This window comes from Megalobrama amblycephala, linkage group LG4 (assembly GCF_018812025.1).
Source record: "Megalobrama amblycephala isolate DHTTF-2021 linkage group LG4, ASM1881202v1, whole genome shotgun sequence".
NCBI lineage: Eukaryota > Metazoa > Chordata > Actinopteri > Cypriniformes > Xenocyprididae > Megalobrama > Megalobrama amblycephala.
Genome location: NC_063047.1, coordinates 41355149 through 41368659, shown reverse-complemented (window position 1 = coordinate 41368659; position 13511 = coordinate 41355149). Strand labels below are relative to the sequence as shown.

The 13511-nt window shown below is 36.3% G+C and overlaps 3 protein-coding genes across 3 annotated transcripts; 2 read left to right on the top strand and 1 right to left on the bottom strand.

The window, feature by feature from the left end:
* The first annotated feature begins 1418 nt into the window (after positions 1–1418).
* Positions 1419–5061, top strand: ppil3 (peptidylprolyl isomerase (cyclophilin)-like 3). The gene is made up of 6 exons (XM_048189385.1): positions 1419–1550; positions 1855–1929; positions 2008–2101; positions 2409–2476; positions 4393–4511; positions 4696–5061. The coding sequence occupies exons 1-6, from the start codon at positions 1548–1550 to the stop codon at positions 4820–4822; spliced, it is 486 nt and encodes a 161-aa protein (XP_048045342.1). The 5' UTR covers positions 1419–1547; the 3' UTR covers positions 4823–5061.
* Positions 5062–5228: 167 nt separating this feature from the next.
* zgc:101858 (uncharacterized protein LOC449555 homolog) lies at positions 5229–9013 on the top strand. Its single transcript, XM_048189384.1, has 8 exons — positions 5229–5516; positions 5630–5800; positions 5921–6099; positions 6885–6978; positions 7113–7182; positions 8513–8549; positions 8637–8700; positions 8795–9013. The coding sequence occupies exons 1-8, from the start codon at positions 5493–5495 to the stop codon at positions 8951–8953; spliced, it is 798 nt and encodes a 265-aa protein (XP_048045341.1). The 5' UTR covers positions 5229–5492; the 3' UTR covers positions 8954–9013.
* A 978-nt stretch (positions 9014–9991) lies between these two features.
* zbtb26 (zinc finger and BTB domain containing 26) lies at positions 9992–12575 on the bottom strand. The gene is made up of 2 exons (XM_048189383.1): positions 12414–12575; positions 9992–12000 (listed from the first exon to the last, which is right to left on the bottom strand). Exon 2 carries the CDS (start codon positions 11992–11994, stop codon positions 10756–10758), a length of 1239 nt encoding a protein of 412 aa, XP_048045340.1. The 5' UTR covers positions 11995–12000; positions 12414–12575; the 3' UTR covers positions 9992–10755.
* Positions 12576–13511: the final 936 nt, after the last annotated feature.

The window sequence follows — 13511 nt, the reverse complement described above, 5'->3', positions numbered from 1 at the left end:
CTTCAAAAAGCTTACGCTGTATGTCCTACGCCTTCCCTGTTCTACTTACGGAACAAACGCAGCGCCAGTTCCATTTTTTTCCGTAAGTAGAATAGGGAAGGCGTAGGACATACAGCGTAAGCTTTTTGAAGAATACGATTCTCCACTATAAGGAGAATAATCCTGGAATTTTTTCATCAAAAACCTTAATTTCTTTTCGACTGAAGAAAGAAGGACATGGACATCTTGGATGACATGGGGGTGAGTAAATTATCAGGAAAATTTTATTTGAAAGTGAACAAATCCTTTAATGTCTGTATCACTATCCATGTATTTATTTTGTATTAAGCATATGCATGTTAGTATTACTTTTTTCTAAAAAGTTAGATAAAGCCTTGACTACATTATACCTTACAAATACAGCACCTTATTTTCACCGGTCTGCTCACTTTGAAACTCTTTGAGAATTATTAATTAATCATTTCTAATGAGCAGTTTGCCCTTTGTAAAGGTGGTTTATCCATTGTAATCATTTGACAGACATGTAAACATTCACATTGAAATAGACTAGTACCCTCAACTTTGCACTAACTGTTCTCTCCTGTTCTATGTGTACTCATGACATGTTATTGTGACATCACACCCTTAAGAAGACAATCAGAAGTATTTAGTGAAATTTTGTGTATGTGTGCAATGCAGTTTTAGTATGAGACATTGAATTATAACTTTGAGTGTGTGATGCAGGTTAATATTTCATGTCACTTATTTGCTTCTAGTATGATTAACATAGCTGATTTGTCTTGTTATTGTGATGGCCATATTCAGTTTGTTGATATGTTAACAAACTTGTTACTGTTGATAGGTTATTGAACATAGCTTGTTGCATGTTTTCTCATATTACCTCAAGTATAAAACATTGTAGAATTTGTTTTTCTTCCATAAATACACATTGGAAACTAAGCTAATAGAATTTCAGAACTTGTTACTCAGGTAAGTGCTGTTCAACTTTGTACATTTGAAAATCAACACTTTTTTTAATGTCTATTATTTGAGGATGTCTATTATTTGTTGCTCTGTTTCCAGTGTTAACATGTTTGTAACCATTTGATATATTTATGGTTGATGATTTGATTAATTTGTGTATTCTATAAAATCCACTATGATGTAAAATAGAAAGTAAATGCTACAAAATGTATCAAGCCATACAGAGTGAATAAACACTCAGTTTTCTTAGTGTGTCAATAAAAAATAACTAAAAGCATTTTAGTATTTGTCCTGACTATTTTATAATGAATAACTGGGTTTTGTTTTTTCATCTTTTTTTCTGCTGTTGTATAGCTACTACTTAAAATTACCTTTGTTGTTTTTGAAAAAATACTCTTATTTTTTGATAGACTGGTAAAAAGTGTTTTTTAAATTGTGCGAGTGCGCGCGCTATTGGACCAGGGTGATAAACGGGAACCAATGTTTTCAGCGTCATTTAGTTCCATCGGATGTTTAATAGTGAAACACCAACACCAAGAAGGCGGTTTGCTCGTAGTGTCCATATGAACCTTGTGCTTTAGAAGATGGTAAGTTTGCTATTTACATCTCTGTGAATGCTGAAAATTACGAGGAAAAAGTATATTCCTTTATATTTTAGTTTATATATTATATAGAATATATTCATGTAATGCTTTACCTGCTTTATGTTAGCATTGTGGTAGAATACTCTGGCCAAATTATAGTTTAGTTATTATCTGTGGGAAGCCTACCTTCGCGCAACATGCAATAATTATTTATATCCTATTCTGAATTCGTTATGATTAACTAAATTATTCGAATATTATCTAACTCTACTACATTAATAAGCTGAACTTTTTCATCATCTCTTAGGCTGTCACTCTGCATACAGACCTTGGTGATATCAAAATAGAGTTGTTCTGTGAGAAGTGCCCGAAAAGCTGTGAAGTAAGACACTATTCTTTGTTTCTTGAATAAGCGATGACCCTTTGTTCATGCGTTAATTCTCATTTAATTTCCCACCAGAATTTTATTGCACTGTGCGCTGGTGGGTTTTACAGTGGATGTATTTTTCACCGAAACATAAAGGGTTTTATGGTCCAGACTGGAGACCCAACAGGTAAATTATCCTAGATTTATCTTCTCCTTTAACCCAAGTCACACCGCTTTGGTTTTTAGCTTATACATGTGTGAAATGCTTGGTTAATGTTTATTTAAAAAAAAAAAATCGTTTTTTTTTTTTTCTGTGTATATATATATATATATATATATATATATATATATAACAGAAAAAAACGATTTTTTAAATCTTTTTTAAAAAAAAGATTTAAAAAAAAAAAAAAAAATCTTTTTTAAAAAATTTTTTTTTATTTTTTTAAATCTCCAGTCTAGTATTGTTGATTTTTATAAAAAAAAAATTCCTGCAGGCACAGGCAAAGGAGGGACGAGTATTTGGGGAAGAAAGTTTGAAGATGAATTCAGTGAACATCTGAAAGTATGTATTACTGTGTGTTATTATACTTATATATTATACTTATATATTATGCCTTTTTCAAATTCTTTGTTTTGTTTTTGAGGTCTACTAGAATAGTTTATAGAATAATTTAGCACCTCTCTTCCTAGTCTGTCAGTAAAGCTCTAGTTTCCAGTCTCTGAAGCCCCTCCTTCCAAAAAACATAATGTGCTCTAATTGTTTGGTTGTACCAGTGTGTTGTGAATGTTCAATAACTTTGAGGTTGTTTTGGAAATGTCACGCCACTATTAATGCAACTCAAGTAGGCTATTTTTGCATATTCCTTGGGTGAGAATTATATAAATGAGGAATATTGTGATGTGTACGTTGCCTGGAGAAAACTTGAGACTACAATCGAGGTGTTTCAGAAACAGTGCTTACTGATATAGAGAATAATTCCGTTTGGAGTGGATTTTGTGCTTTGTAACTTTTTCATACTCAAACAGCAACATTACACACTAAAGAAAAAATTACAAAAAATAGGACACCTTTAAAGGTGCAGTAAGAGATTTCTGAAAAACACCATTGAAAGTGGCTCAGACTGAGGCCTAGTCCACACGTACACGGGTATTTTTATAAACAGTTTTTCCTCTGTTTAAAAAATTTGCGTTCACATAAGCACGCGTTTTAAAAAATCTGTCCACATGAAAACGCAAAAACACGCTATGAAGCACTGTCAAAAGCCATGTTGGTCAATCAGAAGCCTTGAAAAAAAGATTTTTACATGTTCTGGTAGCCTAAAAACATTGTCATTTTATTACTATTATTATTATTATTATTATTATTATTTATTCCATGAACAAGAACAATACAATGAGACATTCATTCAAAGTTCATTAAAAAAAAATTGTCATAAGCAGTGACCTGCATAGTATTGCATTCTGACGCCTCTGTTCCGCAATACAATGGGAGAACTGTGCATGTATCTGTGTACATGTTATAAGCCCTGTTAGCACAGTTATTAGCAGCAATATTTTGACTACGTCCTTCATTGCACAGACTCGCCTCATGTAAACAAAGGAGATAGCGTTACACAATCTGACGCCAAACAAAGGAGATAACGGCACACACTCTGCTGTCACTGGCTAAAATCTCCGGTTTCACAGTCTTCACGACAACGATGTAACCAGAGTTTTTAAAAATCTTCACCCTGGCAGGAGTTTTTGTGGCCAAACCACAAAGAAAAGGGTGCAGTTTTGAAAATGTGTGTGTTTGTGTGGACGGGGCCTGAGTGCCACAACACACTTGTTGCTAATCAGCAGTAGGGGGCGTGTCCACTGATGATGGGGGAGGAGCATGAGAATCACTGGAAAAGAAGGGTTATGATCAGGCAAGAGCTTTACGACCCACGTTAAAGCAGAACTCAGTAAGATTTGCGAAGCTCCCCCTACAGTTTCCTTCAGTGAATCACACTGTCGTAAATACTTAAAGTATCATACTGCATTTTGTCACTCTTGCGTGAACGTGAACATGAGGCGAGATTGTTTCGGGTCGGTGCAGCTCAAGTTGCAAGTGCTGTTTTCTGGCGTAGACGTGCCAGAGGGGGTTAGTGCACGCCTCAAACACACCACTACAAGTCAATTAACCATCGTAAGGACGTAGAAAACTATTTATGAAGGTAAAAAAAGTTACTTAGTTGTGCTTTAATATTAGAAAAGCATTTTGGGGTGGAGCAGTGAAGGGAGGGGTGTGTTTGTTTGGGCTGATTTGAGATCACATCAGTCTGTTAAATACCTTTTTAATTAATCATCTAGTCTGTGCAAAAAATATTAGTAATATATCCCCAGTATCCAGCAAGCAAGTTTATAATGCCTGCACCAGATTGACTTAAACGCCAATTTAGACATCTGTCTAGTCTTATCAAACTTAATCCTCCTTTTAATGTTTGTCTTCTTTAGCACAATGTCCGGGGTGTGGTGGCCATGGCAAATAACGGACCAAACACAAATGCATCACAGTTCTACTTCACATATGCAAAACAGCCTCACCTGGACATGAAGTACACTGTTTTTGGAAAGTATGTTTGTTTGTTTTTGTTTTTTTGTTAATGACCTCTCCATTTGCTAGTGTTTTATTTTCAGTTATTCTTTTGTGATTTATCATGTCAAAGCATAAGCTTATAGTTGTTTGTATATTTAATTCTGTTATATGTATTGTTTTAATGGTAATGAATTGTAACACAAGCTCATCCTTTGTTACAGAATTATAGATGGACTGGAAACTCTGGATGAACTAGAGAAACTCCCTGTGAATGAAAAGACTTTTCGTCCTCTCAATGATGTCCGTATTAAGGATGTTACTATCCATGCCAACCCATTTGCTGGTTGATTTCATTGCAAATCATTCATAATGCATAATGCCTTGTATTGTAAAAATAAATATTTTGTGCATTTTTTTCCCATGCTGTTTCATAAATATGTACACACTGACTCACTTCTGTATCGCCCATAAACTTTTACATTGTGTTTTAAATGTAGCTGTTTTAATGGTGAGGAATTATAAGAAAAACAATATTCAGATGAGCAATTGTACTTTGACAAATAAAATTTTTCACTAAATTGTTAGAATTTCTTCTTGTTTTTGCATTTATTCTACAGTTTGTGACTTTGTGTGAATGAACTACAATTTTGAAAGGCAAAAAAAAGGACTACAATTTTGAAATCGGTATGACGCTAGTGACCCGGAAATATGGGTAAACACCTCTATGGTAAACACACTACTGTATCCAACAAATTAAGTTAATTCCGCATTAGTCAGACTGATATTAAAATTACTGTCACAATAAAACTGAATTTTGATTTGACTTCATTGGAAAATAAAGTAATGGACTGTGAACCCTTAAAATGCTCCTCTTGTACATGCGCAGTGACGTGACTAACTCGTTCACTAGACTAGAGCAGCAGAGCCGTTAAATAACTCTGGACTAGAGCACGTGAGCGAGAGGGGAAAAAAACAAGTTGATCCACTCAGACGAGCTGTGAAAATCATCCGAATCATAATGGCAACTCCAGGTGCATTTAAAGTAGGTTGAGTATAGTTTACAATCACTCAGAATTTCAAAATGACTCCCATCTAACGTTAGTTGCTTCTGAATTGTACTACACACTAAACGGTAAACTTGATTGGGCGTTTTAGGTTGGGTCTTTAAATGACAAAGTCACGCTGATAACCGGCGCAAGTTCAGGAATAGGAGCTGGCACAGCCCTACTGTTTGCCAAACTGGGCGCCCGGCTGGCGCTGAATGGACGCGATGTGGAGAATCTCACTAAAGTTGCACAAGAGTGCGAAGCGTGTGGAGCAGTCAAAGTAAATCACATTGAAAGACGTGAAGAATGTCAAATACAATCGCAATCACTTTAATATGCTTTTATTATTTACAAATACATACTCATCTATGTCCCTTTGGCTCCTGTCCAATGTCTTTAGCCCTTATTAGTGCCAGGAGACTTGACAGATGAGGATACTGTGAAGAGGACAGTTGAAGAGGTCATTGCTCACTTTGGGAAGCTGGATGTCCTCATCAACAGTGCAGGAATCCTCGCCTTAGGCAGCATAGAGACAACAGATATGGCCCAGTATGACAAGGTCATGTCTGTTAATGTCAGGTAAGAATGCCATCAGTGTGAGTTACAGGACATGCACAGGATTTTGTAGATTTAGGGGTTTTCAATCATTTAGATGCCACAGACCCTAAAATATCACCATCCCCTTTATCCTTAAAGGGATAGTTTGCCCAAAAATGAAAATTCTGTCCTAATTTACTCACCTTCATGTTGTTCCAAACCTGTATGAGTTTCTTTCTTCTGTTGGACATAAAGGAAGATATTTTGAAGAATGTCAGTAACCAAACATTTTCTGTTCCCCATTGAAGTCCATAGTAACTTTTTTATATATATATATATATATATATATATATATATATATATATATATATACTATGGAAGTCAATGGGGTTCATCAGCTGTTTGGTTATCCACATTTTTCAAAATATCTTCTTTTGTGTTCAACAGAAGAAAGATTCATACAGGTTTAGAAAAACTTGAGGGTGAGTAAATGATGACAGAATTTTTATTTTTGGGTGATTTATCCCTTAAAGTTACAGTATGACTTTTTTAACTTATATTATTGTATCGTTAGATATTTATTATTTACATTTTTTATTTTTTAGTGTTGTCATTATTTTACTATTTATTTACTCATTTATTTTAATCTTTTTTTTTCTTTCTTTTTTTTATTATTTGTTTTATCTAGATTTTTTCACAGACCCCCATCCCCTGCAATGGATTTATTTAAAGATTTATAGATTTATTTAACCCCAGCAATAAAATAATTTAAGAATGTGGATCTTTGAATTTATAAGGACATTTTCAAAATCAAACTTTTCTTTCAGATCAGTATATCATCTCACTCATCTCTGCGTACCACATCTTATCAAAACTAAAGGCTCAATTGTGAATGTGTCCAGTGTGAATGGGCAGCGATCAGTGAGTTTGATGAATTTATGCATTTGAACCATTTGAGCAATGAACCATATAAATACAAAATAATTGCTCATTGTTTTATTCGTGTAGGCTCTGGTTAATTGATGATGATGCTTACACATTTTTCTGTCCGTTAGTTTCCTGGTGTACTTGCCTACTGTATGTCCAAATCAGCCATCGACCAGTTCACGCGCTGTGTTGCTCTTGGTGAGGTGAAATTTCAAGAACCATTATTTGTCATATGGGGAAGTTGTCACTTAGGTCAATTTCTCAGTAACTGTACAGTTTTTAGTCTGTTCCACAAGTTTTCCTTTTTCCTTTAATAGATTGCAGGTTCCATATATTATACATATATTGTTTACAATATTTGTTGACCAAAACAAATTTTGTTGCATGTTAACTTTTACATTTTTGCTATTTGTTTTGAATTGCTTGGTTTCATTATTGTTTTAGTGTTTTAATTTAGCTGAAAAAACTATAATAGGATGTTTAATAGCACATTACATTGTGACAACATGCCTTGTTAATAGAGAATTAAAGTTATAGTTCACCAAAAAATGAAAATTCTGTCATCATTTACTCACCCTCATGTTGTTCCAAACCCGTAAGACTTTAGTTCATCTTTGAAACACAAATGAAGATATTTTAAATGAAATCTGAGAGCTTTCTGTCCCTCCATTGATAGCTCCGCAACTAACACTTTGTCACTTCAAAAAGTTCATATAGAGATTGTAAAACTAATCCATTATAATTGAGCAGTTTAGTCCACGTTTTCTGAAGAAATACGATCGCTTTTGAATTTAGATTGAATTTAGGCTTTTATTCACATTTAAACATTCATCAATTCACACATCAGTTGTGGTAAACGGAAGTTCAAGCATATTTGCTTGAAGCATGCGAGAACCAATGAAGTTCATGTAGCACATTTGAGCTTCTGCAAGAGGTTTGTTCTCGCGTGTCAAGCAGGTTCGATTGAGATTCTGTTTATGTTCACTGATCAATTATTATTTGTGAATAAAAGCCTAAATTCAGTCTGTTCATCATATAACGCGACAAATCTCTTCAGAAAATTTTGACTAAACCACTCAATTCAAATTAGTTTTATGATCTCTTTATGAAGTGACAAAGTGGTAGTTGTTGTAGCTGTCAGTGGAGATACAGAAATTATAATTTAAAATATCTTAAAATATTTGTGTTTTGAAGATGAATGGATGTCTTGGAACAACAGCCTCATGTTGTTCCAAGACATCCATTCATCTTCAAAACACAAATATAATATTAGTAAATGATGACCATTTTTTCATTTTTGGATGAACTAACCCTCTAATGGTAGAAATGATAAATATATTTTTGTAGCCAATTTTATGTGCATTCACAGAAATTGATTTCCAATATAAACCTGCTCTGAGAAATATACTGGAGTAAACAGTGTGACAACTAGACCTGGTCTCCCTTACTTCTAGTTTGTAATTAACGCAAAGGGCTTGGGTATTACTACTGTACAAATAAGTGTTTTCTCACCTTATGTTAATTGTAGAGTTGGCATCAAAGCAAGTACGAGTCAACTCAGTATGGTAAGTTTCTTTCTGCTGTTATTTTTTATGTGCCATATGTTTGTTACACTGAGGGAATACAAGACTTGAAATGCTTTGTCTTCACAGCCCAGGAGTAATTCTAACAGAAGTTCACAAGCGTGCAGGACTGGATGAGTACCAGTATGCTCAGGTAGAATACTTTATCTAATGGAGGAGACTGTTTATTTAACTTTAATACATGTTTCTGATTAATCACACGTCATGTGTTTTCTGCTTTTCTCCAGTTCCTTGAGAAAAGCAAGGAGACCCATGCTCTTGGCAGACCAGGTGAAGTAGAGGAAGTAGCTCATGCTATCGCCTTCTTGGCATCTGATGCAGCAACATTTATAACAGGAGTCAATCTTCCAGTGGACGGAGGTCGACATGCAATGTGTCCGCGGTAACACTCTGCCACCATGATTGTGCTGCCATAAAAGTAAAGAAATAAACGCAGTTGGACCCAATCTGAATGTTGTAATCCTTAATGTAGTATACATACTGACTTGATGTCCACGTTTATTTTTATATAGCACATATAACGAACATTAACAGAAGCAAGTGCACATTTCATGCAGTATCTGCAGTTATTTATTAATGAGTCACAGCGATTCTCTCCAAATTCTTACACCGATGGAAGTATGGAAACATTCAATATAGACCAAGCGTTGCACATAGTGTTGAAATACAGCTGTCTGCAAGTGAGGAAGTAATACATTAGCATTCAAAACTGAAATACGGTCTGATCAGATATAATGTAACAATAGATTTTAATCTTTACAAAAGATAATATACACAGTCAAATGATGCCACAGCAACATTCAAAATCAGTTCAATACATTTAATCTTCCTTGACCTGCAATATGCAAAAAAAAAAAAAAGACATTAAACCTGACTTTGACTGTACATGCCTCTACCAATCAGCAGACAGGTAATTTAGTTCTTGTAATTTAGTGTACTTTTAATGACAAAGTAGTGGTTCTCAACTTTTTTGACTCCCTCCTTTGTCCAAGACCAGGGGTGTCCAGTCTTGCTCCAGCTTGCCTCAAGACACCTGACTGGAAATTTCTAGTATGCTTAGTAAGACCTTGATCAGCTCTTTTAGGTGTGTTTAATTGGGGTTGGAGCTGAACTCTGCAGGACAGTGGCCCTCCAGGAGCAGGATTGAAGAACCCAGTCCAAGACAATATTTGAAGTCCGTCTAGGCTGTACCTCTGTTGTAATAAACATAAACTAAAAAATATAATGTCAGTTTCATGTTGTAAATAATTCTATTTTTGTGTGTTTTTGTAAGATTTTAATTAAGATTATGTTTAAATAATTGCATTTAAATCATTTTGGCCTGGTTTCACAGACAGGGGAGTAGGCTTAGTTAAATTAGGACATTTAAGTAGCTTTTATAAACATGCCTTAGAAAAACCATTATTGGTGTGCATCTTGAGGTAAAACAATGACAAATTTTAAGATATGTCAATGCAAATTGCTTTCAGTTAAGACAGCTCAAACATACATTTAGGGTGTGTTCACACTTGTAGTTCAGCTCTCTCGGTTCTTTTGGTCTGGACCAAAAAGTCCTGGTTCGCTTAGCGTTCACACTGTCACAGTGTTAAATGCGCTGTATGTGCGTACATATTATAGAGCTGACAACTCATGAAGAGCTTATAAAATGTGTCAAGGAGTCAAAGCAGTGGCAGGAATCCCTCCGTCACACACTCAAACAAAGATCTGCTGCAAGGAGACTGTGATGGGCAACATCGTGACTTCATAAAGCATTCTGTCCTGTTTAGGGTCGCATCTTGTGACATCATATCCTGGTTTTGGTTCGTTTACAAGTCTTTGGTCCGTGTTGCATTCATATTTCATTTGAAACGCAGCAGAGTTCATTTGGAAGTGGACCAAGACCCATCTTTTCAGTGGTCTCGGGCCGCTTGTTTGGTGTGCACCAGGGTTTGGATGGCAGCGTTCTTACTTATTAAAATGAACCACACTAACAGAGCAGTAGCACCAGATTTTGTTTTAATCTAACCAAACATGCCAAGAGCGAACACACCCTTGCCTGTGAAACCGGGCATTTAAGACTTACTGGGTCCCTCCTGGAAGTTTGCCAAGACCCCCTAATGGACCCCTGCCCCCTTTTTGAGAACCACTGATGTACAGAATTGTGTCTGCAAGACAAAGTTATGTCAGTGTAACTTATATTAATATGAGTTTATAATCCTTCAAGCAAACTGCCTTCGTTAGCATTGTCAAAACTGTTTTTTCCATGGATCTGCTTCAGGTGTTTACGGAGAACTGGTTTATGTGCAAACACCATGTCACAGTAATTACAACGGTGTGGTTTGTCCCCACTGTGAAGGTTCAGGTGGTCTAGCAGCGAACACTTCTGGGTAAAAGTCTTTCCACATATCTTACATTGGAAGGGTTTGATGCCGGCATGGACCCGCATATGCCGGTGCAGGTTTCCTTTCTGTGTAAACGTCTTTCCGCACAAGAGGCACATAAACAGCTTGTGCATCTTCAGATGGTTGGCGTAGTTCTCAAGTTGACGGAACACGCGAGCACATTTTGGGCACTGGTGGTACCACTGCATTCCTTTATCAGCATTCCTTGAGCATCCCCAAAGATTCCCCTTCCCAGAGCCACTGGTTCCAGGTGGGGAGATCGAATATTCAGCCGCAGGGTTAACGGTGAGCTCGGTGGACCGGGTTTCCACTGTGGAGTTTATCAGGGAGTGTTGTGGCTCAGGGGAGCGCAGTGTTGGAGAGCGACTTGAGCGAGTCTGGAAGTTATCAGGCATCCGCTCTTCTATTGATTCAACCTTAACAATGCTAATGGGACTGTCCTCTTCTCTATTGTTGCTCTGAGAGTTTCTAAACACAGGCGGAGACTTGGGCTGTATGATCACATCATCATCGTCGTCGTCATCTTCATTGAAGTCATCTTCTCCATCATTGTCCACCTCATCCTCTTCATCACATACCGTCTCCACAGCTGGTGGCCCACGCTGTGCGTTGTAGTCCGAGCGCTGTCGAGATGATGCACGCTCGTCTTTGACCTCGTGTGGTTTTATGAATTTATTTAGAGCTTCAGTGCACTGCTCTACTATATGACCCATCTGTAGGAAGCTAGCAACTGTTAAATAGTGTACTAATTCTAGCTCTGGGAACTCAAGGGTCCCAGTGTAACAAGACAAAAGAAGCCTCTGTCCAACCTCTGCATCCTGTTGTGTAGATATTTGTACTTCATGTGAGTCTTGAAGTACAAATTGGTCTCTAAGGAAAGGGGAGCCAGCGGCAAATACCACTTTGTGTCCAGGTACTTCCAATTCATTGATGCGGATCACCACATCACAGAAACGTCTGTCTCGACGAAGAGCATCCATCTTTTGAAGCATGGAGTCCCCGAAAGTGGGAAAGTTGAACTGTAGTATCACTCCGTCCTGAGCCATGGTGTACTATTAGAAAAATGTACAATTTAGTTGACATAACAGATTTAAATGTATTATAACCTTGCTGAAAAATCCAGCATTACTGGTCACCAGCATAAGGTATGTTTATGCTGGATTCTTCAGCAGGGATACCATCTCATTTGTGTCTACCTGTTTCTAAACGCACGTGTTTAGTTAAAACATTTATAAGGCACATAAATGTCATGATATTTAAATGTATATGCTGTTCTATATTTTATAGCACGAACATTTTAAGTTGAGACGATGATGTTAGTGTGGTTAGTATAGGCCTGGAAATTGTACAGAGCTAAACTAGAAAGACTGGATGGACGACAGTAAAGAATGAAGGAAAACTGACGATGAAGACACATCATCAAAGGAATGAAGTAAATATAATTTTTTATTTAAAATATGAATACCTGCCGCAATTTTTTTTATTTTCTGTCTGGGTGTTTTGTTGTCCTGGAGATGAGCATACAGCGCCTGTGCTTTTAGTGTGCTGCTTGAGACGGAAAAGGATGTGCTATGAGACAGCCGAGCTTCCTGATTGGTCGTCAAAATTTAAAGGAGCAGGACACAAATACAGGTGGCTCGTGAAAACAACCCTTGCATTCATATCGACTGTTTTAGGATTAATTTGACTTTTCTTAACAACAAAAGAAAGATTTATTTACAGTTAAGCCGTTCCATAAAAAGATTAGTCATCCAACAACGGTTAAAATACTTACAACTGAATAGATATCGAAAATTAAAAAAACTAACGCTATTACATTCCAGATTTTATTTGATGGCCTGTTTTACTCAGAAGACTGCTCGTGCTTGTCTTCTGGGTTTAAAGACGGTGTCTTCTTCTTCTACTTATTATTATTATTATTCAATTTGTTGGTGATGATTTCTCGAGTACAATTAGGTTTCAAAGTTTCATTCTTACCACAAGGAGGCAGTGTTATAAAGAGGAAGCGCGTTCACTCTATTAAGTTTTATTAATCTCTCTGTTAATTAAATTAGACATTTAGAGTAGGCTACAGCAGTATTTAAGACTGTAATTATGGTCACCCATGGAGGGAAATATGGCTATTGACATGTAAAAAGTATTTTTGAAAGATTTTTACTGAATGGAAGGAATATGATAGTAAATACACTGTTGCAGCTGAAAACAAACAGTCTTATAAAAGTCATAAAGTCTTATGTCACCTTCGCGGCTGGTTAGGACAACAACCGGCAACTTAAACACCTCTGATTGGCCATTATTTTCAATAATGATTGGTTACAATACTCAACGCTGCAAAATCGCGTTGTGAAAAGAAACATTTGGCAGCGCCGTTGATTTTCCGTGACACGAATATAACAAGATCGCTTTAATTTACTTACTTTCCTGTTTAAAAAAAAAAAAAAAAAAAAAAAAAACACTAATTAGCCTATATATTATACATAGTAATATAACTCCATTAATCCTGCATTGACTTGACCAGACAGCCAAGGTATGTCAGTCGCCATACCTGCCAGACCCAATTGAC